At 44.7% G+C, this 22,767-nt stretch overlaps 1 protein-coding gene across 1 annotated transcript; it reads left to right on the plus strand.

The window, feature by feature from the left end:
* Nucleotides 1-174: 174 nt before the first annotated feature.
* On the plus strand, nucleotides 175-22,503 carry ACO2 (aconitase 2). Its single transcript, XM_048300472.1, has 18 exons — nucleotides 175-282; nucleotides 5,918-6,060; nucleotides 7,125-7,383; nucleotides 9,535-9,627; nucleotides 11,520-11,678; nucleotides 11,889-12,039; nucleotides 13,320-13,424; nucleotides 13,686-13,777; nucleotides 14,061-14,166; nucleotides 15,279-15,436; nucleotides 16,490-16,563; nucleotides 17,248-17,359; nucleotides 17,535-17,657; nucleotides 17,857-18,012; nucleotides 20,005-20,196; nucleotides 21,031-21,163; nucleotides 21,476-21,597; nucleotides 22,005-22,503. Exons 1-18 carry the CDS (start codon nucleotides 247-249, stop codon nucleotides 22,146-22,148), a joined length of 2,358 nt encoding a protein of 785 aa, XP_048156429.1. The 5' UTR covers nucleotides 175-246; the 3' UTR covers nucleotides 22,149-22,503.
* Nucleotides 22,504-22,767: the final 264 nt, after the last annotated feature.

The raw sequence follows: 22,767 nt of genomic DNA on the forward strand, positions 1-22,767 counted from the left end.
GCCAGAGCGCTTCCCCCGAGCGGAAAAACGCCGGGGGATGCCGAGATAAACCTTCGCCCTAAAGCCACTCTATCTCTAACCTTTCTCCGCCCAGAGAAGCTCCGCGTGGCAGCCGACGACCCTCTCCCTGTCGTGGGTGTCCCCCTGCCAGGACCCTCGCGGCCACGCCCCCGGGCGCGCGCCGGAGATGTCAAAGGGGCCGCGTGACGCCATCGCGGCGCGACTCCATCTTTGTCAGTGAACAAAATGGCGCCGTACTGCGTGTTGGCGGCTCGGCTGAGGGTGAGCGGCGGCGGCGGGCGGGGCAGGCAGCGGGTAGGACGGGCGGCAGGGACTGCGGCGGGGACAAGAACACTGCCCGCTGGGCGGCCGGAAGGGCGACCGGCCGCCTGCAGCCTCGGGGCCGGGCCGTCCCCGCCTCCGCGTGTAGGTCAACGTGTCCCCGGTGCGGCCCTCCGCCCTGTTTCCATGGCGATGGCGGGGAGGCCGCGGCTTTAGTGGCGGCGGCGTGGCCGCTGCTCGGGCCCTGGGCAGGGTGTCTCCCGGCCCCGGAGCCGGCCGGCCGTCAAGGTGAGCGCAAGGTGAACGGGGCGGCGGGGACGGCCTGGCGCCGCCACCTCCCCCGCCCACCCGAACCCCTCCGCGGTGCGCTGGGGTCGCTGTCAAAGCCCCGGGCCCAGCAGGGCAGAGAGCCCGAGGGCGTGGGCCTGAACGGTGAAATAAAAAGGTCTTTCCCCGGGGCAGGCATTTTTCTTTCCCGCGTCTTGTATTACTTCCCCTTATAGGTGTGCGGCAGCGCAAGGTGACTTCTTGTTCTGTGTGTGAGCTGTGTTTTGGCTAGTTTGCTTCAAAAATTCTCCTTTTAATACAAACAGAGGCCCCTGGGTGACAAAGATGCCAGGGTCTCTGTATAAATGAGAGCTACAAAGGCTGAAAAAGCAGGCGGGTCAGGCACATAAACTGCCTTTTTCCCCGGGGCAGTAATAGTGGCTCTCATAGTCTTGTCTGTCGTGACCTCTAAAACTCACCTTTGCCAGTAATATGATCTTGCCACAGATATTCCCTTCCTTGAGACTTTGTTGTGTTTAATGTCTACTCAGTAATAAAGTTTTCATGATTCTTTTAAAGCCTGGAAGGCAAATATCAGGTGCAATTTTCTTTTTAGTGTTGCTAAGGGATACAGAAGCCTTTGCTCCCTTGTGATAAAGGCAGGCCCTATAACTTCTCAGTTTGCCACTTGTGACCTTGGCCAATGTGTTCCCCTTTCTTAGGGAAGTGAAGTAAGAATTTGGTTGGTGTTTAGTATTCTGAAAGTCCTTTGTGAATCTTAATTCCAGTTTTGTATTACTGTCTTGCTTTAGAGGTAGGTGTTTTAGAAAAGTATAGGATTTTTAAAATTTAAATGGAAGTACAGAATAGCACCATTTCAGTTACGTTGCTGTATTTGTTCTTAGTTGTTAAATAGCTTTTAGTTTGTACTTTGAACAGAAATGACTAATAAAATGCAGGGAAATCCTTTATTAGGGTAATGAATTGGTTCTCGTTTAATGGTGTGACATTGCATGAGAACAAGCAGTCATTTGCTAAAATTAATATTGTGTGGTGCTAAACAAAGGCTATGCTGGCACAGTCAGTATGGGGAATTTAGTGTTCCAGGAGGTTGTCTTCTATTATCAGGCTCAGGGTGCATATTTCTTGCCCCCCTGTGAAGGACTAAATCTCTGATGGTAATCAAACGTGCCTCTAGGTGATGTCTTTAGGGGGCAGGGGTTTTCTCTGCTGTGTAGCAGCCTAGAGATGAATGAATATGAGCATCATCTTGTCACTCACGGTGACAGTGCCAGCATTGCCCATGGCACATGTTACTAACATTGGTTCTGCTCACCTCCCATCCTGGAACTGTTTTGGAACTGGAGAGAAAGCTTCCCTCTGAGAGAAATAAATTGGAATTAGCCTGATTTGGACTGACTGTCCTATTTAAAGTATAGTTCTAATAGCCTCAAAGGGTCAAGATCTCTTTTCTGCCTATATGAGATAATGCTTTTAGTACCATTCCATTTTTCGAGCCACATTGGCTGAAGATTGACTGAAAGGGAGGACTGTAAAGCACTAAACTGCCTGAAATATCAAGGGTTTGTTGAAGGCATTTTGGGTAAGTATTGCAATTATGCATGGGCAGCTTTGTGTATCTGGCAGAAATGTTGGCTGGGACTAAATGGATCTTTAGGGCCATAATTTTGGTTGCTCTTTTGAGGTGGGTCTAGAAAATGAGCCTGCATTTACAATTTGATGATACCACGCTGCTTTTTGTTTTTAGGCTGAATCATGGTGAATGTTGGAAACTTGGCCAGTGTTCTTAGATCAGGGAAGATGAGGAAAGATGGTATTTTGGGTTTCAGCTGGGATTTCTAGGACAGATTTCCCAGATAGGAGTGCACGTAACACAGTTGCTACTCTTTTGAACATGAGCTTTTGCTCACTGGGCTTGTCTGCCTTACTGGCTGCCAAAATGCAAGTTATTTTCTGAATTCGGTCTCCCCTTGCATCTGGACCATTCACTGTAGTGAGCTAAATGCAAGATAGGTACATTAAAATCTGTAAAGAGAAGTGTCGGCTTCCTTACAGAGATTTTAGAAATAATGACCCATTTATTAGGCTGGTTTTCTTCTGTCTTTTAAGGAAGCTTTTCACCTCATAAAATACCAATAGGCTTAGGAGCCCTGTAATAATTACTGCCATTCCTTTTACTGAAATTTGAACACTCATACTGGAATAAGGGATTCAATGCCAGGTGAGAGGAGGTCACTTGGCAGCTGTTTGGTCAGCCTGGAAATTAACAGTTCCTGGATAAAATGGAAAATGTATAGATTGCTGGCTGCCTACTTCCTGTGGCTGTTGGGCTCAAGGCAGTTCTCACTACTTATTAAAAAATGTCATGGAAGCCCCCACAAAGCACTAGTAGATTCCCTCTCAGAGAAGAGTGAGAGGGAATGAAGCTGGCAATTGTCAGGCTTGTGACTTTTCCTTAATCTTGCAGTTCTGCCACCCTTTTTCTGAGGATGCAATAGAAAAAGGACAGGCATGGAGAACAGACAGGTGTGATGAGTGATATATTATAGATTCTTCGTGAGGAGAGATCAGATTTTTGAACCAGGCAGTGTATGCTGTTGCTTGGTGGTGGTGGTGGTGATGGAGCCTTAGGCTTGGTGAGTGCCAACATGAGAACAACCATATTGAATCAAATTAATTCCCAGCAGAAATACGGGATTAGATTTATATCCTAGTAAAATGAAAATGGAACTTTTTTAATAGGTGCCATTTAAATTCTTATGTAGAGAAAAATGATTCTCTAGTCTCTTGAAGCTGATTGGCCTAGACAATTATTTTCCCTGGGTCATTTTGACCATTACAGAAACAGACCTTCAGTTTTCCAGTCCTCTCCAGTTCAGACAGAATCCTTCACCTTAAGCAGGCTCTCTTCCTGCTTCTTGTAGCCTGAAGCTGTGGTCAGCAGCAGTCAACTACTTTGTATTGCTGATTCTGCGATTACCAGCTGAACACTGACATAGTATTAGAAGAAATACTACATTTCCTTGTGCCATTTCATGAAGTGAAAAGATCCATAGACATGTATGTTCAATTGGAAAAGATTTTGCCTGAATTTTGTTTGAAAAGTTTTGTTGTACCTCTTTTTGGAGAGCCCTGCTTCAGATTTCTATTTTAATCAGCTTTGGTTGCAGGCAAGACTAAGTTGCTATGAAGCCTCTACTGTTACTTCTATTTGCATATCTGTTCTTCTCTATGATGAATTAAGAAGAAATTACTACATTAAATCTAAACACATTTCCTGGTCTGGGGAAGAGATTATTTTTCCATGAGCAGTGATTAAATGACTCCGTGTTTTTTCCAGCCACTCCAGCAGTTATAGACTATCACAAGACAGTGAATATCTTGTGAGGTAAAAGAAAAAAAAACAAAACCAAAACCAAACAAAAACCCCCGTCAGAACAAAGCAAACATAAAAGTTATGTCGCTACTAGTAAAGAGCAGCTTTGCCTAGTTTGTATGCTAAACAATGAGAAGCTGGGTGGTGTTTGATTTGGTTTGGGTGGTTGTTTTGGGGTTTTTGGGGGGGGGGGGGGTGGTTTGGGGGATTTTTGCTGGTGGAAGAAGGAAAGGTCTCAAAGTGTAACACCTGTGATAAGTTCTGGAAGTTCTAAGCTTAAAGTGCAGCACAGTGAAATCTGATGACTAGGTTTCCCATGCATTCCTGAAGGAGCAGTGCCCTTTTTGTACCACCAGGTTCATTTTCCTCAGATATTCTTTCATGAAAGAGGTGTGCAGCTGCTGTAGGTCTGTACTGCTTCTACCAAAAGCTCTTTGTATAATGGCTTAGGATAGTTTGGTAAAAATGCAAGCTGCACCCTTATTGCTAGTGTGCTGAGCAGTGTGATCTTGCCTAGCTTTCCTGAAATTTTTGTTATGAAGGATGCTAACAAGTGTTATCAAAAGGACAGTAAAACAAGAGACTTGGCTAAAAATTGATGATGTCTCTTTGATCATGATTATTTCAGGCAATGTATTCAATGCTAGTAACAAGAAAGCTGGAAAAAATATTCACAGGGAAACATTAAAATGCTTGAACAGGTTAAAAGAATTGACTAGGTATTTTTGACAGTGCAAAAACAATGGTAGGTACAATGATTGTGTTCTGAACGAGGAATATTTGCTGATTTACAATCACACATACAAAAGGGGCGTTTAGTGTAATACCGCCACATTTATTAACCTGTACTTATCAAAACTTTGTAACTCTGAAGTAGCAAATGAATAGAAAAAGTGGGATTAAGATTAAAGTATAATACTGGAGGAGGAGGAACTCTTGTCTTCAGTCTGTTTCCAGACTTCTAATGCTGATGAGTGAGACTTTGAAAGCATGTAAGAAATGCATGTGCCAAATCCTTGGAAGTTTTTATGGAGGCTGCTGTCTGACTCAGTTTTCAAAGCAGCGTGAGAGCTTTTAGCCCTGGGCACTGACCTGTCTCTTTCAGGTCAGGTGCTGTAAAGGTGCCTCGCCATAGCCTGCCCTTCTCCTGTGTTCCAAGAAACTGTCTCACTGTGGAGGCTGCCTAGTGAAATTTGGGCGCTTTTTTCCTCTGGCATTTTCTGCTGATGCATTCAGCTCACAGTATAGTTCACCTGTCATGCAATTAACTCACCTGTAGGGTAAGTGCAAGGCTTTTTGGAGGCGAAAGGTGAAGGATGCCTTTGTGAGAGTGAGGAAAAGAGCACCTGGATCTGTGCAGCCTGCTTGGCGGAGCTGGTGCGTTTTTTCCGCATCTTGCTTCTCCTGCTTTGTGTTACATTGTAGACCAGGCTTGTACACCAAAGTCTCCTTATGTGGAAATTTACTAAGCTTTGTAGCAGTCTGCGGGGACCTGCCTAAGAAACTTAGTATGTGATGGTGGAACAGAGGCATGTCCACTCAGACCCATGCTGTGTCACCTGCCACTCCTCTAATGTCAATGCCAGAAAGCAAATGCAAACCTGGGGTTAGTTTGCTGTAGAAACGGCATTGGTTCTTCTGTGCCATGGCTCTGATGTGTCAGGAGTATGGCAAACTGGTGTTTGCTCGAGAATTGGCTCAGCATTGCCTGAAAGCAGATTTCTCATTTGAAAGCATAAGGCATATGGTGCAACAAATGCTACCTGTTCTGGGTAGCCTGGTGTCTCACTGTTTAACATAATATGCAGTATTGTACGATGAAATGTATTTGGGTGCCTTTAAAAACGCTTGCAATTTCTCTGTTCCTCAGTCTATAAAATCCCATTAACAAAAAATGAAAAACATTTTTTATTGATATGTTACAGAAATTCACTCTGCAAGATTCCAGTGCTAATACTCTCCTTTTTTCAGCATGCCTTGAATAGCGGGGTACGACGCTACCATGTTGCTCCTGTCCTGTGCCAGCGGGCTAAGGTGGCCATGAGCCACTTTGAACCTAATGAATATGTAAATTATGAAAAGCTGGAGAAGAACATCAACATTGTCCGTAAGAGGTAAGAGTGGAGAAAGGAAGATGGGAGGGGTCAGTGTTTTGAGTTTAGCTCTGCAATGACAGGAGGGGAAGAAAACAATGTTGTGGGGCCCTGGCATAAGGAATGTTTACCAGGGAAAGCAGCATTGAACAGTGGCACTTGTAAGTATAGTGAAGCACGAGTTGTAGTGTCTCCACATAGTGGTGGGGCACTATGGGAAGGGTTGAAGGATATGATGAAGCACTGCAACACTCAGAGAACCAGGCCAGTGCTGAGGAGGTGCTAAAAATGGCTTCATCTTCTTTGTTTAATGCCCTTGTTGAGGAGTCTTTGCATTGGCCCTTGCTTCTTCCTGGGGCAGCAGCGCGTGGGCAGTGGTTGTTATAGGCTAATGCTTCTTTGCACTGTGTTTCAAGAGTAAGTGTTCTCCTGGGTTCTGCTCTAGGTACTAGGAACAAAGGGCTAGGAATTCATAGCATATGTAAACATAGTGACCTTAATCTGCTGATAGAGGCTTGTGTGCCTGCTAAATTGTCATTCCTGCCCCACTTACTGTGGCAGTGTTTTGTATGACTTGTCCTTCAGTCTTTGTGTCCTTTATTAAATGTGGTAGCTCTCATTTCAAGTTGTTGTGTTGATTTAGTTACTTCTCAGATGATCTCACTACATACATAAATAGATTCCTCAACTGATGCAGGACGAAAGGTCTGAGGTCACGAAACCCCACTTGTATTTGCTGTGGGATCTGGTATTTGTGAATTGAGTCTGACCTCTGTCTCACCTCTACATTGCTGTCCTGAAGTGTGACTCAAGAAGTGAGCAGTCAATGTTTCTTTTACAGTGTAGGAAGATTAGAAAAGAAAGCATAAAATGACATCAATTCATATATTTTTGAATTTTATGAACTGAACCCTTGTTTTAGCCGTGTGCCAGTTAATATTTTAGTGCTGTAAGAAGAGCATGGAGGTTTCTGTGTGCTAATAGGTCTTAATAGTCTGAGCAATATAGGTAAGTGTTTTGTTACATGCTTAAAAGGGCAAATGTTGAAGTACACAAGATGCAGATACTAAAATTATTCTCCCTAGGCTTGACCGCCCTCTGACCTTGTCTGAGAAGATTGTATATGGACACCTGGATGACCCAGCAAAACAGGAGATTGAGCGCGGCAAGACCTATCTGCGCTTACGGCCAGACCGTGTGGCCATGCAGGATGCCACAGCTCAGATGGCAATGCTTCAGTTCATCAGCAGCGGGCTGCCAAAAGTGGCTGTGCCTTCCACCATCCACTGTGATCACCTCATTGAGGCCCAGTCAGGTGGTGAAAAGGATCTTCAAAGAGCCAAGGTCACTACTGCAGAGACTTAACTTCTGTCTGTTTGAGAATGTCCTTCCAGTTGAAGGAAGAGCTTATTTTAAATTTTTTCCCAGAAGGACAGCCGGGAATCAGCTATGGTAACAGATTGCCTGGGCTGATCAGCTGTGTAGGTCAGATGCAGTGAAGAAACAGACTAAATGGATTTTTGGGAGTTTATCAGCTGAAATTCATCCATTACATGGTTTAAAGGACCATGAATGTAGGAAAAGCTAGTCTTAAGTTGTTAGTGATGGAAGCCCACATCATGTGTGTTCTGGAGAGAGAAGATATTTCAGCTAAAGGAGAGAAAAAAATTCATTTTGAAGGGAAAAAAAGGAAGTCAGATTACTCTATGTTACAGTATGGCAGTGTGAAAAACTTAATGAACATATGTCTGCATTGCACTGGTGTATCCTGTGAGGGGGAGGCAAGCAGTTACTTTCCCAAACCATTTGCTTGTGATTATCTGAAGAGCAATAACTGAATCATGTGCAGCTTTCACGGCTCATGAGGATAGTATAAATGTGTGTAAAAGTATGGAGGATGTTGGGTTTTATTTGGGAATTTCAAGGTGGTGTTTGTCCAACTGCTGATTCACTGCCATTTTAAGGTTTTCTACCCACTGTTTTACTGTTTATTCCTCCCCAAATGAGCTTCTGTAATATATAGACACATTTATCTCTGACCAACATACCACAGTGCATCTGCCAAGGAAATCTTGTTACTCCAAGTGGACTTAGCCTAAGTCCACTGTCAGAGCCAGGAGGAGTTGCATCTTGAATGTTGATACCAGAATTTAGAAACAGTAAACAGGGGTCAGCTGTATTTTAAGATTTTAGTCCATATCTATTCTCAGAAATTCATGATGTTGAAGTATCTGCTTTTGGCTTTCTTCAGTGGGCCACAGTAAAGCAACTTGCACTACTTGGGAGTGATTTTGGGGAGTTCTTGCTCTGCTTGTCTGAGTCCTAAGTTGTGCAATTAACAAATTGAGACTTAACTAAATCAGACGGTTTCTTTTCTCCCGTTCACCTCCTGTTTTCCTCTTTCCCCTATTCCTGCATTTATTCTCTATAGTGCAATTATATTTGCTGCAGCCCTGAACTGAGCCGAGTCCCTCCTTTGCCATCCACTCTGAGCAGAGCAAGTAAAGGTCCTGCCTTCTTCTGACTGGCTTCTGCTGCTGCCAGTTGGCACACAATGAATGCTGGCAGGCCAGAGGGTGGTTTGGATTTACTGGGGGAGGGATGCACAAACAGAGTGGAGTGACCCAACTCCCAGTGGAAAACGAGGCTTAAAGAGCTGCTGCTGCCTCATGGGAAACTTCAGCAAATGCATGCTGAGACAATTCTTCAATTATCTCGTTTCCCCTTTCCCTTTATTCTGAAGCTTAGCTGCATGAGAACAGTCTTTAAGAAATTCTCTCCTTCTAGTGCTTATCTTATCTACTCCAGCACTCCTCTGCCAAGAACTGTTAGGATATAATAGTGTCATACTTCCTTGGCAACCATGGTTCTTCTCACAAGCAATTTTCACGGTGTGACCTCCACCAATAATGGTGACAGTGCAGCCAGAAAGGCAGCATTGTGTGAGTCTTAAAGAGGGGACTTGCTAGAATGACAAATGACGCTCACCAAATCCCCTGGCAGTGAACAACTTCCAGTTTCATTTCCTAATCTGTAAAAATAAAGCCAAAATAGTTATCTAAGGGGTTTGAAATGTTGCCAAAGCATCTGTATAGGAAAAAGAACACCTGGTAGAGAAGGAAGGAGGGGCTAGAATGAGTGAGGGAAACAGGTTAAAAAAAACCCCTGAGAATAGAAAAAGTGAGCACAGGATTTTTAAATGTCTTAGTGGCAGGATTTTCCTTAAATTGTGCTGTCTGGAATTAGAAACTAGAAAAAAAGATGCTTTTAGTAGAGCTACAAGTGGGATGAAATTAAATGGCCTGTTACAACTGTCTGTCAAACAATTTTAACCTTTTGGTTTTAAAAATGATGTGTGCCTCCCTCCAGCTGCTGCAAAACTGTGACGCAAACTACAGGCAGGCATGTGAGAGAAGGGAACGTGTTTGAACAAGCTTTTGATGTATGGAAGAACAAAATGTGGTACTAATGGTCTGTGCTTCCCTGTGTGAATAGGACATAAACCAGGAGGTGTACAACTTTCTAGCAACGGCTGGTGCCAAGTATGGAGTGGGATTCTGGAAACCTGGGTCAGGAATCATTCACCAGGTAAAGTGTGTGTGTTTGCAGTCTTTGAATGTGCAATGGGTCTTCTTCTTTAGGGTGGAGAGAGAGCTCAAGTGCAAACCATTAGAGAATTTCACCAGTTTAGGGAAACAACTTGATTTGCTCGAAGCAGGCGAGGTTTCTTACTTGCTCCCCTCTCAGTTATCTTGACAACAGTGGGTTTTTTTTCAAGGTTATTTTGGTCAAACTGTAACCTGATGTCTGATTAGGTAGTGCCAACAGCATGCCATGTGAATCACAGAAGCTTGAAATACCTTAACTGCTTGTGGGCTGGCTCCTCTTAGTACAATTGAGACAGTAAGGTGATGCCACGGAGCTGGCTACATAGGGTTAATGTGAATTGCTTTTGGTGGTAAGGAAAGCAGCCTTGGGAACGTACTTTTTTTAGGGTTATTATGTATGCATTTAGTTCCATAAAACCAAGAAGAGTATATGAGGACAAAACAGAGCAGCATACTTCAAGTACTCAAGAATGGCAACACATAAGGAGTTGCTAGGTGAATTTGAATAAAATGCAAAACAGTTTCCAAGTCTGAGATTCTCTTGTTATTACACTTGTATCTAAAAAAGGATATGAACAGTCCCAAGATAACTTACCACTTAATGAGGCTTTTGTTTTTTTAAAATCAACACCTCTGTCAGGATGTCCCTAACTTGCTTGTGGTTGGTTTGCTTTGAGGGTCCAGTAGTCATTTTTCATTGTTCCTCTGAGTGTCAGACAGCAAAAGTTGAAGAGCAGCATGAAGCAAAAGGAGTGGAGAGGAGAATGGATGACTGGCAAACATCCTGTCAGCAGGGAACTTGTGACCAGGTGCAGTCAATAGCTCTCTGCTATGTTTTCTTAGCCACAAAATGAGTTACTAAGGTTACCTTAACATGACGCAACAGATGAACTCTTCAAAAGGTTATGGGAACACCTCGGGTCATTTGTGTTCTGAAACCACTCGTAACATCTGTCACACGGCAACATAGCTTCGTGCTGTGGTTACCAGTCTCTGTGTGGCTGACTTTCTCTGGCTGGAGGAAACTGGTCCTGTTGTATAGCTTCAGAGTACAACTCTGCCAAAGTGAGGCCTTGAGAGTGACCTTTCTCACACAAATACATTAATGTGGCTACAAGGATAGAAAGCTGACAGTTCTTGGTGTTTTTGGTAAAGGACCACCTTAGTTCTGTTCTGTGATGCATGTGCTGTGAGTTCTGTGCTTCCCAGAAGGGCTGTTCTTAGTGCTGGTGTGGCACATACGCAGTAAGTTCATTAGCTTGAGTTCTCTGCAGTGTTGCTACCACAGAAAACTCATTTTTTCATTGAAGAATGATTTTGTTAATATTTGAAAAGTCTTGCAGGAAATTGGTAGCAGAAATAAGGGAAGGGCAGCCTCTTGGTGTCTTGGGGAGAAGTTTTTCTATGTAATTAAGTTTTTGCTGGCAGCACGGATTGGAGGAGTCTGTTGGTATTCTACTGCTATGGGAGCATAAAGGCTACAGAAGGTCTCTCTAGCATTGGATAAGTGAACTGACTTGCTCAGCTGTTAAGGTATGGAGATTATGGAACAGACTCTTGAGCCCTAACAAAGGTGGCACCTTAGCAAAAGCCTAAACTGGAAGGGAAAAAAGGAGATTGTTTCCTAATTTTTTTTCTTCTTCTGGGATGAGCAAGGATCCTGGGGCTGAGACTTGCTGCCTTGTTCTGTCATTACATCCTCCACATGGAGTTTGAAATAGAATTTCCAATCCAACCCAAATTCAGTTATTTTCTTGCTACTGAAATCTGCAAATACAAACTGGTCTAAACTTTTGTTCTTGTTTTCTTTCTGCTGTCTTCCCACTCCTTTCCCAAGAAACAAGCAAGCAAACAATCCATTTTTATTTTCAGATAATTCTGGAGAACTACTCCTACCCTGGGGTTATGCTGATCGGCACAGATTCACACACCCCCAACGGAGGTGGCTTGGGGGGAGTCTGCATTGGTGTGGGTGGAGCCGATGCTGTGGATGTCATGGCAGGAATCCCTTGGGAGCTCAAATGCCCAAAGGTAGGAGCAGAAGGAATACTAAGCTTTGGTGCCAAGGATGAAATGTATGATGTGTAAGGAGCATTGATATTCAAGCACTATGTATATAAGGCACCAGATACCACTGCAGTCTGACAGGAATATACCCCACAGGAGAGCTATATACTGTTCCTTTCTGACAGGAAGTGATGTCAGTGTCTTTAATTTTTTTCCCTCATTGATGTTGCTCAGGTTATTGGTGTAAAACTGACTGGCAAGCTCTCAGGCTGGACTTCTCCTAAAGATGTGATCCTGAAAGTGGCTGGCATCCTGACTGTCAAGGGTGGAACGGGCGCCATCATTGAATACCATGGGCCGGGTGTTGATTCAATCTCCTGCACAGGTAAGTCAACACAGATCTCTTATCTGAGTGGATTGTTGGTGGAGCTGGGTGTTGAGCTATCTATGGAGGCTGGGAGGGAAATCAAGCAAGAAGTACTAAATGTTCTCCCTTAGCCTGGCCCGGCAGTTTGTACGTTGCAAACTGGGAGAGTGGTGTAACAAGATAGCACTCCCTCTCAGTGAAAAACTGACCTGTCTCCATTAAATCTTCTTGTGACTTTGAGAACGTGGAATGGTTAATTGTGAAGAATCCTGTAAGATGGTGCATCAGGATAAGAATAAGGGTGGATGTATTCCAGTGTATACTTAGAGGGTGGAGATGTCAGCAATGAAGGAATGACATTTTCATTTCAGCCTAAAATAGGCTGTGAATAGAAAAAAGAAACAGGTTAAAGGGAATATATGTGTGACAGCTGCTAAACAAAAAGCTATTTAAAAAAGCAAAGAGGGCAGAGGATAGACCAGAAAGCAGTTTGTAGTATGCAGTTGTATAGTAGCTAATTGTGGGTCTTGGGTGCTGAATTTGAACTAGCAAAAATTGCAGTTCTCTGTAATGTGCTAGTTAGGACCAAATTACAAGAAATGTTCCTTCCTTTGGCTTGAAGTGCAGCCTTCAAGCTGGACTTCTCTCAATTTGCATGACTTGGCTACAACTTGGAATACTTGATTTTACAAACTGAGAGCAATTTGGGATTTTTCTTCTATGAAATCAGAGGAATTTGATATCTGTTTCCAGCTTGTTAAATGTAAAACAGGAGCTTCTACAGCTTCATTGCTGTATCCTTGAACGGGATGGTTGATCCCAGTGCTGGGAGCAAATATTAGGGGTTTTTTTATTGTGTTCCATCACTGGAAGCATTTTATTCAGCCCTATTAAATTTCTCACAAATGTCTGGCTCCTCCAGGAAAGATAAATGAGATGGTAGGGAGGGATAGGACACCCATTGCAGGTAGCAGAGACACTGCTCACTGCTGTAAATTATTTGGTGCTCTGTGCAGACAAGGGTTCCTTGTTATCCCTTCCAGTATCTGCAGGTATCAGTGCAACTTTTGGCTCATTCCTTCCACAAGAGTCTGGTCGCAGGCACTGTATTGATCAGAAACATATGGGGCTGAGCCAGCCATCATGTTGTCAGTGTCCTCTCAGCTGTGGGTTTAGGTTTCTGTGGCTGATGCCCTGATCTCTCTTAGCTTTGCTGTCTTTTGCATGTACTGACTTTTGGAGAATTGGGTGGCCTTGGACTTTCTCATTTGATCCGTGGTCTTCTCCCACTTCTCTAGGAATGGCAACAATCTGTAACATGGGGGCTGAAATCGGAGCTACCACATCGATCTTCCCTTACAACGAACGCATGAAGAAATACTTGGGCAAGACTGGGCGAGCTGGTAAGAGGGTTTGGGGGTTGAAGTGGGTAGAAGTACGGGTTCAAGTGAAGGTGTATTCTGGGAGCAGTATCCTCCTACAGTGTTGTCTGATGTGACTTTTGACCTTGTGTGGTCCTGTGGGTCATCTGATACGAGTAGGGAGCCTCTAGATGAAGTGGCTGGGCAACTCCGCAGTGGACCCCCTGTGTTTAGTTGTTCTAGACTTCTTCTTCTCCCTCATATTTGCTGCACTTTCCAGATCTTGCCTCTTTCTTATTCCAGATATAGCTGCACTAGCGGATGAATTCAAGCAACACTTGGTACCAGATTCTGGTTGTCAGTATGACCAGGTGATAGAAATCAACCTCAGTGAGGTAAGACTTCCTTTCTTCTTGCCATCTTAGATGCTGTGACATGACTCTGCTTTGTGTGAATGAGGACCAAGCTGAGAGTTTGATGCAACACCCCTGGTGCTGTGCTAGAACATGTGAAATACATTCAGGTCTGCTTCACTGACAGCTTGTGCTCCAGTGTTCATGTAGGAGAATCCTAGTTAAACAGCTTCCAGACAGAGCTATGAAAGGAATTGATTTGCTGCTGTGTTTTGGGGTTATTCTTTGCTACTGTAATTTCTGACTTTGTCACTGTTTCTTAAAGCTGAAACCGCATATCAATGGACCTTTCACACCAGACCTGGCGCACCCTGTGTCAGATATTGGTGCTGTGGCAGAAAAGGAGGGCTGGCCTGTTGATATCAGAGTTGGTGGGTAGCATTTGCTCTTTCCTCTGCCTTCATACTTGTGGCATCAATATTGCTGTCTTGGGATAAGCTGTTGGTCACATAGCTTGGGATCCAGTTTTTTCACTGCTGCTGTATGTCCTTTGACTTTGGTGCAGTGTCGTCTCTTCATGGCCGTATGAATTTGCTGGGAAAAGTAGTGACCACATGGGCCAAGTGTGTAGGATGAGATCCAGGACAGTAGGAGGGATTTTAATCTCAGGAGGTAGACTAGGTTTTCTTCCATTTTTGAAACCTTTGAATGTTTGGATTGACAGGAGTGTCACCCATTGAAGATCACTTCTGTTAAAGGTCTGTGGCGTGGATTTGCCTGTTGCAGAGATTTGTCAGGAGCATGATTGTCAGCACTCCCAGCAGCTGGCTGTTGAGCTCTTGGGAGATAGTAAAGTTAGTACTTGCTGTCCTAAAAAGCAGGCTTGGGAATTTATGTACTTGCTTTTGGGATGGTAACTTGTGGGCTGGCTTCTCAACTGTTGCTCCTGGAGTGGAGGGAGGAATGAAAAGAATGGAAATACATTGTAAAACCACATACCAGGTGGGAAATGTATTATATGATAGTGTTACAAATAGGATACAGTTACAGCAGCTGTAACTGAAAGCGAGTATATATTTTGCTGCTTAATGCCAGAATGCTGTCAGAATGGTACAGGATGTCCTCGTGTGGTCTTCATACTGTAAAAAAGATGCTTTCTTTTCATCATTTCCTCCATTTCTTGCCATCTTGATTTGAAGCCTTTTTTGTCTTTGTGGAACAATACCTCTCCTTGGTAATTTGCTTAACCAAAGTGCAAGTAGGTGACACTCAGGTCTTGTAAAACAACAACCTAGTTAGGTTAGACTAGTGACTGGGTAGTGTGTTCTGACTGTGCAACCTCCAGAGCTGGACAATGGACTGCTTGTGACCACAGTATATTGCTGGGAGGCTTGGCAGTGTTAGTACCTGAAACCCTTTCAGATTCCTTGTCAGCAGAAAAGGTGGTTGTCCCTTGTTTCTTCTTCTGGGAGACGGGTCGGGGAGAATCTTCCAAGTACCAGGGCTGCAGTAACCACCACCCTGTTTCTGTCAAACACCACAGGCTTGATTGGCAGCTGCACCAACTCCAGCTATGAGGACATGGGACGCTCGGCAGCGGTGGCAAAACAGGCGCTCGCACATGGATTGAAGTGCAAATCCAAGTTCACAATCACACCAGGCTCAGAGCAGATCCGTGCCACCATTGAAAGAGACGGTTATGTGAGTATGGCTGCTCTTTGCACTTCCAAACAGAAAGGGTTAAATTCTTCAGGACAGTGCTCAGGGGGCCAGAGTTAATTGATGGAAACCTCTTAAACTTTGTCTTCACTTATTGCTGGAGGCGCAATTACTGATGCAGTAACTGGCTTTGTGCTACTGTGCCTGTGGGTCCTGCCATCACCTTGACAGTGTTTTCACCTGGTATCTTTACTACCTGGGCATATAAGAACAGGATTAGAACTGAACAAAGCTGAGGCAGTTGTCAGGAGCTGGGGCCCTGAGGAGATAACAGTATGCATAGCAAGGGATGTCTCATGCTCCTGGGATTCTGTAGATGGCCATGGCTGACAAAGGGCTGCAATCCACTTTTATCCCAATATATAAAGAGAGCACGCCCTTTGGAAGGTGGTTCCCAGTTTAGACCAAACTTACAGCAAAACTCATATTGGCTTTAAAAGGAATGTTTCTGTTGAGGAACCATTACCTACTTTCTCCCTTTTTTCTGTGCAGAAAATGTTGTTTTAATTAGTTTTACTATTTAGTAGATGTTAGCTGCTGTCATCGTGTGAGGACCAAGTCTTTACATATGGCTATGTTCAGCCAATGCTTAATGGCTCTTCCAACCAAGTCCTACCTTTCAACTCACACCTTTTCTTACCAGCTGCCCCCTTAACTGAGCTGTTTGCTGAGTAGACTGAGCAGGCACACATGCTTGCCAATTCTCTCCTTACATAGACAGGAAGTCTGTAGAATATTAATCAGACCAGACACTGCCCTTCAGTCAAATATCTATAAGTAGCTGCATTGCTGAAGATGAAGCAGGTAGAGAATGGAAACATCATGGCTAGTCATCCTGTGCTCTGCCCCAGTGTTAACTTGCAGTCTTACTGGGGTCAAACCCCATGTATTTATAAAAGTAACTCAAAACTGAAACAAGGAAGGGAATTTTCTCAGGCTTGGTGGTTCTTTTTAGTGTCTTCTTCCCCTGAAAGAGCAACCCCAGAAAATTATTCCAGGTATTCTACCAGTAACAAAGGTGTTCTCTGCCCCCAGGCAAAAATCCTGCGAGAAGTTGGAGGGCTGGTTCTTGCCAATGCTTGTGGGCCATGCATCGGCCAGTGGGACAGGTAAAATGAAAGATGGACCTCACTCTAGCTTTGTATCTTTTAGCTCCCAAAATGCTCTGTGAAGCTGGATTTGATTGTAAGTACAGCCCACGGGGAATTAAATGTTTAAAAACCAACTGGCCATCTGATAGGCACTGGAGGAGGAGAAAAGAAGGACTGCAGATTTATATTGAGCCTTTAGGTGAATGAAGCTGCAGAATGGACACACATTCTGGAGGCTTTTTTTAGTAGGCAAAGAATGGGGAGAGAGATGTGTTGTCTGTGAGAGAGTGGACTGGAGTTTGTACGGTCCTTTTAAAATAGGAGAAGTGAATCGGTCCAGCTTCAGTCATTGGAGTGGCAGGGAGAATAATTCCCAATAGAAGGGATGGGAGGCACATTCTTATGTTGCTTAGTTATGGCTGACTGGGTTATCCAAAGGCAATGTACTTAGTTGATTGTTGTTTAGAGAGTTCAACAGTGAACAACATGGGCTGTGAAAACTACTGCAAGAATCAGTGTCTGACTTGGGTTTGCATTCATTCATTTTGGGTCTGTGCTTAAGGGAGGAAAACATGCCCAGGCACCAGCTCGTATTTCTAAGATAGTGATTGCTGCCAAAACCAAGCTGGGGGATTCTAGCAGTGAGACATCTAGAAGCAGTACTCCGTTTGGATCTGATGGGCATGTTTGCTTCTTTCACAGGAAGGACATCAAGAAAGGAGAGAAAAATACAATAGTTACGTCCTACAACCGGAATTTCACAGGTCGCAATGATGCCAATCCAGAGACTCACGCATTTGTGACCTCTCCAGAGGTAAGAAACAGCCAGAGGAGGGGCTGTGGAATAGTTCAGGGTGCCTGCAGAAGAAGCCCAGTGTGCCTTGGTTAGTAGCTTGGCTGGTGGCTTTGAGACCATTAGATGTAGGATTTTCAGATGAAGATATGAGAGGTAGAATATGCCTTTAAATTTGTCTTTTTTCTTCTTTCAGATTGTCACAGCCCTGTCCATTGCTGGCACTCTAAAATTTAACCCTGAGACAGATTACCTGACAGGAGCAGATGGGAAGAAGTTTAAACTAGAGGCACCTGATGCAGATGAGCTGCCCAAGCTGGTAACTGCTCCATCTGGAGGCAGAGGGAGGGAAGACCTGTCACTGGCAGTGGTGTATATGTACTGAGGCAATTTACATGCACTGACCTCTTTCTTACATGGTGGTAGAGCTAGAATGGGTGCAGTTGCCTGTATTGGCTTGTTCTTCACATGCTATTGGGGATGGCTGAGGCTGATGATTTTCCTTTCTTCTTTGGAAGGAGTTTGACCCAGGCCAGGACACGTATCAGTACCCTCCCAAGGATGGCAGTGGGCAGCATGTGGATGTGAGCCCCACCAGCCAGCGCCTCCAGCTTCTTGAGCCCTTTGATAAGTGGGATGGCAAGGATCTAGAAGACATGCTGATCCTCATCAAGGTCGGGAACAAAGTGGGGGAGCATCAGCTATGACAGGTCTGCTTGAACAGGGGTTTGCACAGCAACTGCTAGAAGCTTTGGATGTGCCTTTAAGATACCTGATTCCCTCCCTTACAACCACATTGTTATGGAAAAGGAAGCAAGGGTCTTCCTTTCTTCCAGGTGTTTCCTTCTGATACTTTTTTCTGTTACAACTAAGTGACTCTTCTCCTTTGGGCTAGTGGTTTGCTAATACCATGCAAAAACAAGCTTGTTAAAGCATGTAATATGATCCTGCCCAGACCGTGCAGTCTGCAGAATTTGTCCCAGTTATAACCTGCAGTGGAAAGGTAGATGGGTTCCTTAATTAGCATCTCTAATTCTGACTGTTCTAAGATGTATTTTGTCTGAAATGAGGTCGTTGGGAACTTCTCATCCATCAGTACGCATGTTCTCTTCCCACTTTATAGAAAGAGAAATTATTTCACAGTTGTTAAACATTGCAATTTGGTCTTTCAATGGAGACATGGGTTTCTGCTCACTGCCTGAGGTGAGTTAACAGATGGAAGCGTCAGTTGATATGGTGAGGGGTTCTGAAATGCAATCCCTTATGAACTGACCTTTGGGAACATTCCTGATTCTCAGTGGCAGAGTTGGAGGTACTCCCAAGGGCCATACTGCTACGCATAAGTTTTTGACACAGGCAGTTCTTTTATAAGCGCTTTAGAACTTACCAGTTGGAAGGCCATTATCTCTGGTTGGGAATGCTGTTCTTACAAGCTGAGAAGGCTTATGTGCAGTTTGGAAACTTAGAGGGTAACACTTGGCATCTTGTTGAAGTTGCCCAGCAGGGAGGCTGAGCTGTAGCAGGAAGGGCCTTAATTGCTTTTTGTACCTGAACAACCTGCTGCTGAGGGAAGTGAGGACACGGCAGGAGATGCCATGGCTAAGCTGATTTTTGTAATTTACTCTTTGGAAAAGTGATGTCCTTCTTACCCAATGCATGCAGAATGACCACTTTGTTCTGCTTTAGAGTGCCTTGATTCTATAACTGATGCACTTTTCTTGGGTTTGTGCCTTTGAAAAGAGATGTGATGATCACAGAATGGGTCAGGTTGGAAAGGACCACAGTGGGTCATCTAGTCCAACCTGCCTGCTCTAGCTGGGTCATCCCAGAGCACATGGCACAGGATTGTGTCCAGCTGGTTCTTGACTATCTCCAGTGAGGGAGACTCCACAACCTCTCTGGGCAATCTGTTCCAGTGTGTGGTCACTGCACAGTGCAGAAGTTCTTCCTGATGTTCAGGTGGAACTTCCTGTGCCTCAGTTTCTGCCCGTTGCCTCTTGTCCTGTTGCTTGGCACCACTGAGAAGAGCCTGGCTGCAGCCTCTTGTCACCCTCTCTTCAGATACTTAGAGATACTGTAAATGAGAGGTCTCCTCTCATTTGTCTCTTCTTGAGGCTGAACAGGAGATGCTCCAGTCCCTTAATCGCTTTTGTCACCCTCCCCTGGACCTGCTCCAGGAGCTCCAGGTCTCTCTGGTACTGGAGAGCCCAGAACTGGACACAGCACTCCAGATGTGGCTTCATTAGGGCTGAGTAGAGGGATGGAATCACCTCCCTTGACCTGCTGGCAATGCTCTTCCTAATGCACCCCAGGATACCATTGGCTTTCTTGGCCACATGGGCACACTGGTGGCTCATGGACAGCTTGTTGTCCATCAGGACCCCCAGGTCTTTCCCTGCAGAGCTGCTTTCCAGCAGGCTGCTTCCTCAGCCTGTGCTGGTGCATGAAGTTACTCTTTCCCAGGTGCAGGACCCTGAACCTGCCCTTGCTAAACTTCAGTTCTTCTCCGCCCACGTCTCTGACCTGTTGAGGTCCTTTTGAAGGGTGCAGAGCCCTGTGGAGTATCGACCACTCCTCCCAATTAATGCTTCACAGTTAAAAGTGCTAAGGAAGGGTCAAGTACATTACTCCATCCTAAGACATTCTTCTCTTCTACTACACTTTAGGTAAAAGGGAAATGCACCACTGATCATATTTCTGCAGCTGGACCGTGGCTCAAATTCCGTGGCCATCTGGACAACATCTCCAACAACCTGCTCATTGGTGCCATCAACATCGAAAACGGCAAAGCCAACTCTGTGCGGAATGCATTAACCCAGGAGTTTGGCCCAGTCCCAGACACAGCCCGTTACTACAAGGTGAGATGTTCTCCTGACACATACATCTATTTTAAGAGGATGTTTACACTTTGGGCAGTCTGTGCCAAGAATAAGGATCTCACCCTCCTGCTCTCAAGTAACAGCAGCTGCAGATTTACTCGGCATTGAGGCATTTTCTTGGTATTTACTCTGATGATTGTGGTTCCTGTAGGAGATTCTGTCCCTACCTGCTGTGGGGAAGAGAGAGGAGGATCTCGTGGCTCAGAGGGAACCAGAAATCACAAACGGAAGAGGAAGAACTTCTTTAGGCTCTGCACACCTTACAAGGCATGGGTGTCATCAGACTGACTAAATCTTGCCTCCTGGAATGCTTCACCTGTGACTAGTCTAATGTTTAAATAAATTACAGTCTTATCCCCTCTATTCTTTAACACTTGGCTTCAAATCTCAAGAAATGTCCTTTTACCCTCTGGACAACTTGGCAGTTGTCTCAGATTGGCTCTTGCAGTAGAGAGAAGTTAAAATTTTCCATATCCCTCCCAGAAGTAGAGCAGAGGTCATGGCTGGTGCAAACACTGGTCTGGCATAGCACCATGGAAGGAGAGATGGCAGGAAAATGAAGGAAAATATTTGCTCTGGATCCCAAGGGCAATCCTCAGCCCTTGTCAGCAAGGATGGCAGTGCCTAACTGCTGTGAAGCACTTAACTCCTTTATTTCTCTCCTTTCTCAGAACCCAAGGGAGTCTTCTGGGAGAAAGCACCATGGCATAGCAATGTCAGTGAAGTGCTGATATTAGATGTGTGGGTGGGTATTTATTGTTAATTCCTTGCTTGAGTGGCTGCATAAATGAAAATCTGTGTCTTTTGTCACAGAAAATGGGTGTCAAATGGGCAGTTATTGGGGATGAAAACTATGGTGAGGGATCAAGCCGGGAGCATGCAGCATTGGAGCCACGTCACTTGGGAGGAAGGGTCATCATCACCAAGAGCTTTGCCAGGATCCATGGTGAGTCAGGCTTCCCCTACGGTGTTGTAAACAGGATGTGTTTGGTGTGAGTGGAAGTGGTGTTTATCTTGCCCAGGGCTCAACACCTACAGGCATGAACCCTCCCTGCTGAGAGACAGCAAGGTCCTTCCTGTCAGGAGTCCTGTTACATACCTAGTTAGATATGCCACAAACAAGGGATATGCTGATTTTGGTACAAAGATAGTAATTGTTGCTGGAGTAGGACTTGGAGAAGCACTGGGCAGCTAGAAGGTAATCCCACTTCCCTGGAGCAGAGTGTTACAAGCGTGGTTGGTGGTTTGTTCTCCACAGAAACCAATCTGAAGAAGCAAGGTCTACTGCCTCTCACTTTTGCTGATCCAGCAGACTACAACAAGATTCATCCTGTGGATAAGCTAAGCATCGTGGGATTGAAAGACTTTGCACCTGGAAAGGTAACTGTCTGGGTGTCTTGTCATGGACTTGGGGCAGGGATGTGCCACTAATGGGGAACAATGGTGAGTTGTGTGCTTGTGAGGCAGCACTGGCACTGATGAGCAGTGCAGCCTGCCAGCCAGGTGAGACATGGTGGGCTGGGAGATACAGGGCAGGTCAAAATCAGCGGTGTTCTGAATAGTTAAGAGAAACCTTTGTACGATAGTCTGAATTCCTGGACTTGTTGATTTAAGCATGAGTGTTCCTTAGAAGGAACTGCAACCTCACTTTTATGTTAAGATCCACCCTGAGCTGCAATTTTCCCTTTTCAGTCCTTTAAAACCATGTAGGAATTTTCCTGTGAGAAGCTTCAGATAACCTTCTCCCTTGAAAGAGAAGGAAAAATAAAACTGTCTTCTTCCTTTAGCCTCTGAAATGCATCATCAAGCATCCCAATGGGAGCCAAGAAACAATCATGCTGAACCACACCTTCAATGAGTCGCAGATCGAGTGGTTTCAGGCTGGCAGTGCCCTGAACAGAATGAAGGAGCTGCAGCAGAAATCAAGCTAAGTGCGCACAATGCCCCAGTGCACTGGACTCGATTCAGCTTTGGCATTTTCATGAAAGTGCAATTCCATGCCTACTGTTGGAATAAATGTCTGATCAAATGTAACCATAGCTTCCTTTTTGTTATGGTACTTCCTCTTCACTGACACTATGAAAAGGGAGTGCAGCTAGGCTTACTTTTGTCTTTTAAATTCCCCAGCTCCCTTTTTCTATTTTGGCTCAATTTCAGTTCTCTCACAGTTATTTATATTTGGAAATAACCGGCTAAGGTGGGTTTGTCTGCTCAGTTGGTTGTTTTCTGCCCATTCACTTTACTGATGGCTAAAGACTTAAAATGAAAATAAAGAATGTGACCATCTCTTCTGCCATGTGTTATTGTATTCATCATCCTAATCCTTGTCAGTGTTGCTGGGAGGGTGGGAAAGAACTTCTTGTAAATCACTGCTATATGGACAAAAAAACCAAATCAAACATTAACTCAGCATGGTAAAAAAAGAGCCCTCACAGCTGTCCTGGACTGTTTAGCTCTTGACATTAACCTACTGCAGGCTACACTTGTGATTATGACCACCTTCCCCCCCCTACATTCTGGTCCAGAGCAACATTGCCACTATTGCAGTGA

The sequence above is a fragment of the Corvus hawaiiensis genome, chromosome 4, assembly GCF_020740725.1.
Source record: "Corvus hawaiiensis isolate bCorHaw1 chromosome 4, bCorHaw1.pri.cur, whole genome shotgun sequence".
Taxonomy (NCBI): domain Eukaryota; kingdom Metazoa; phylum Chordata; class Aves; order Passeriformes; family Corvidae; genus Corvus; species Corvus hawaiiensis.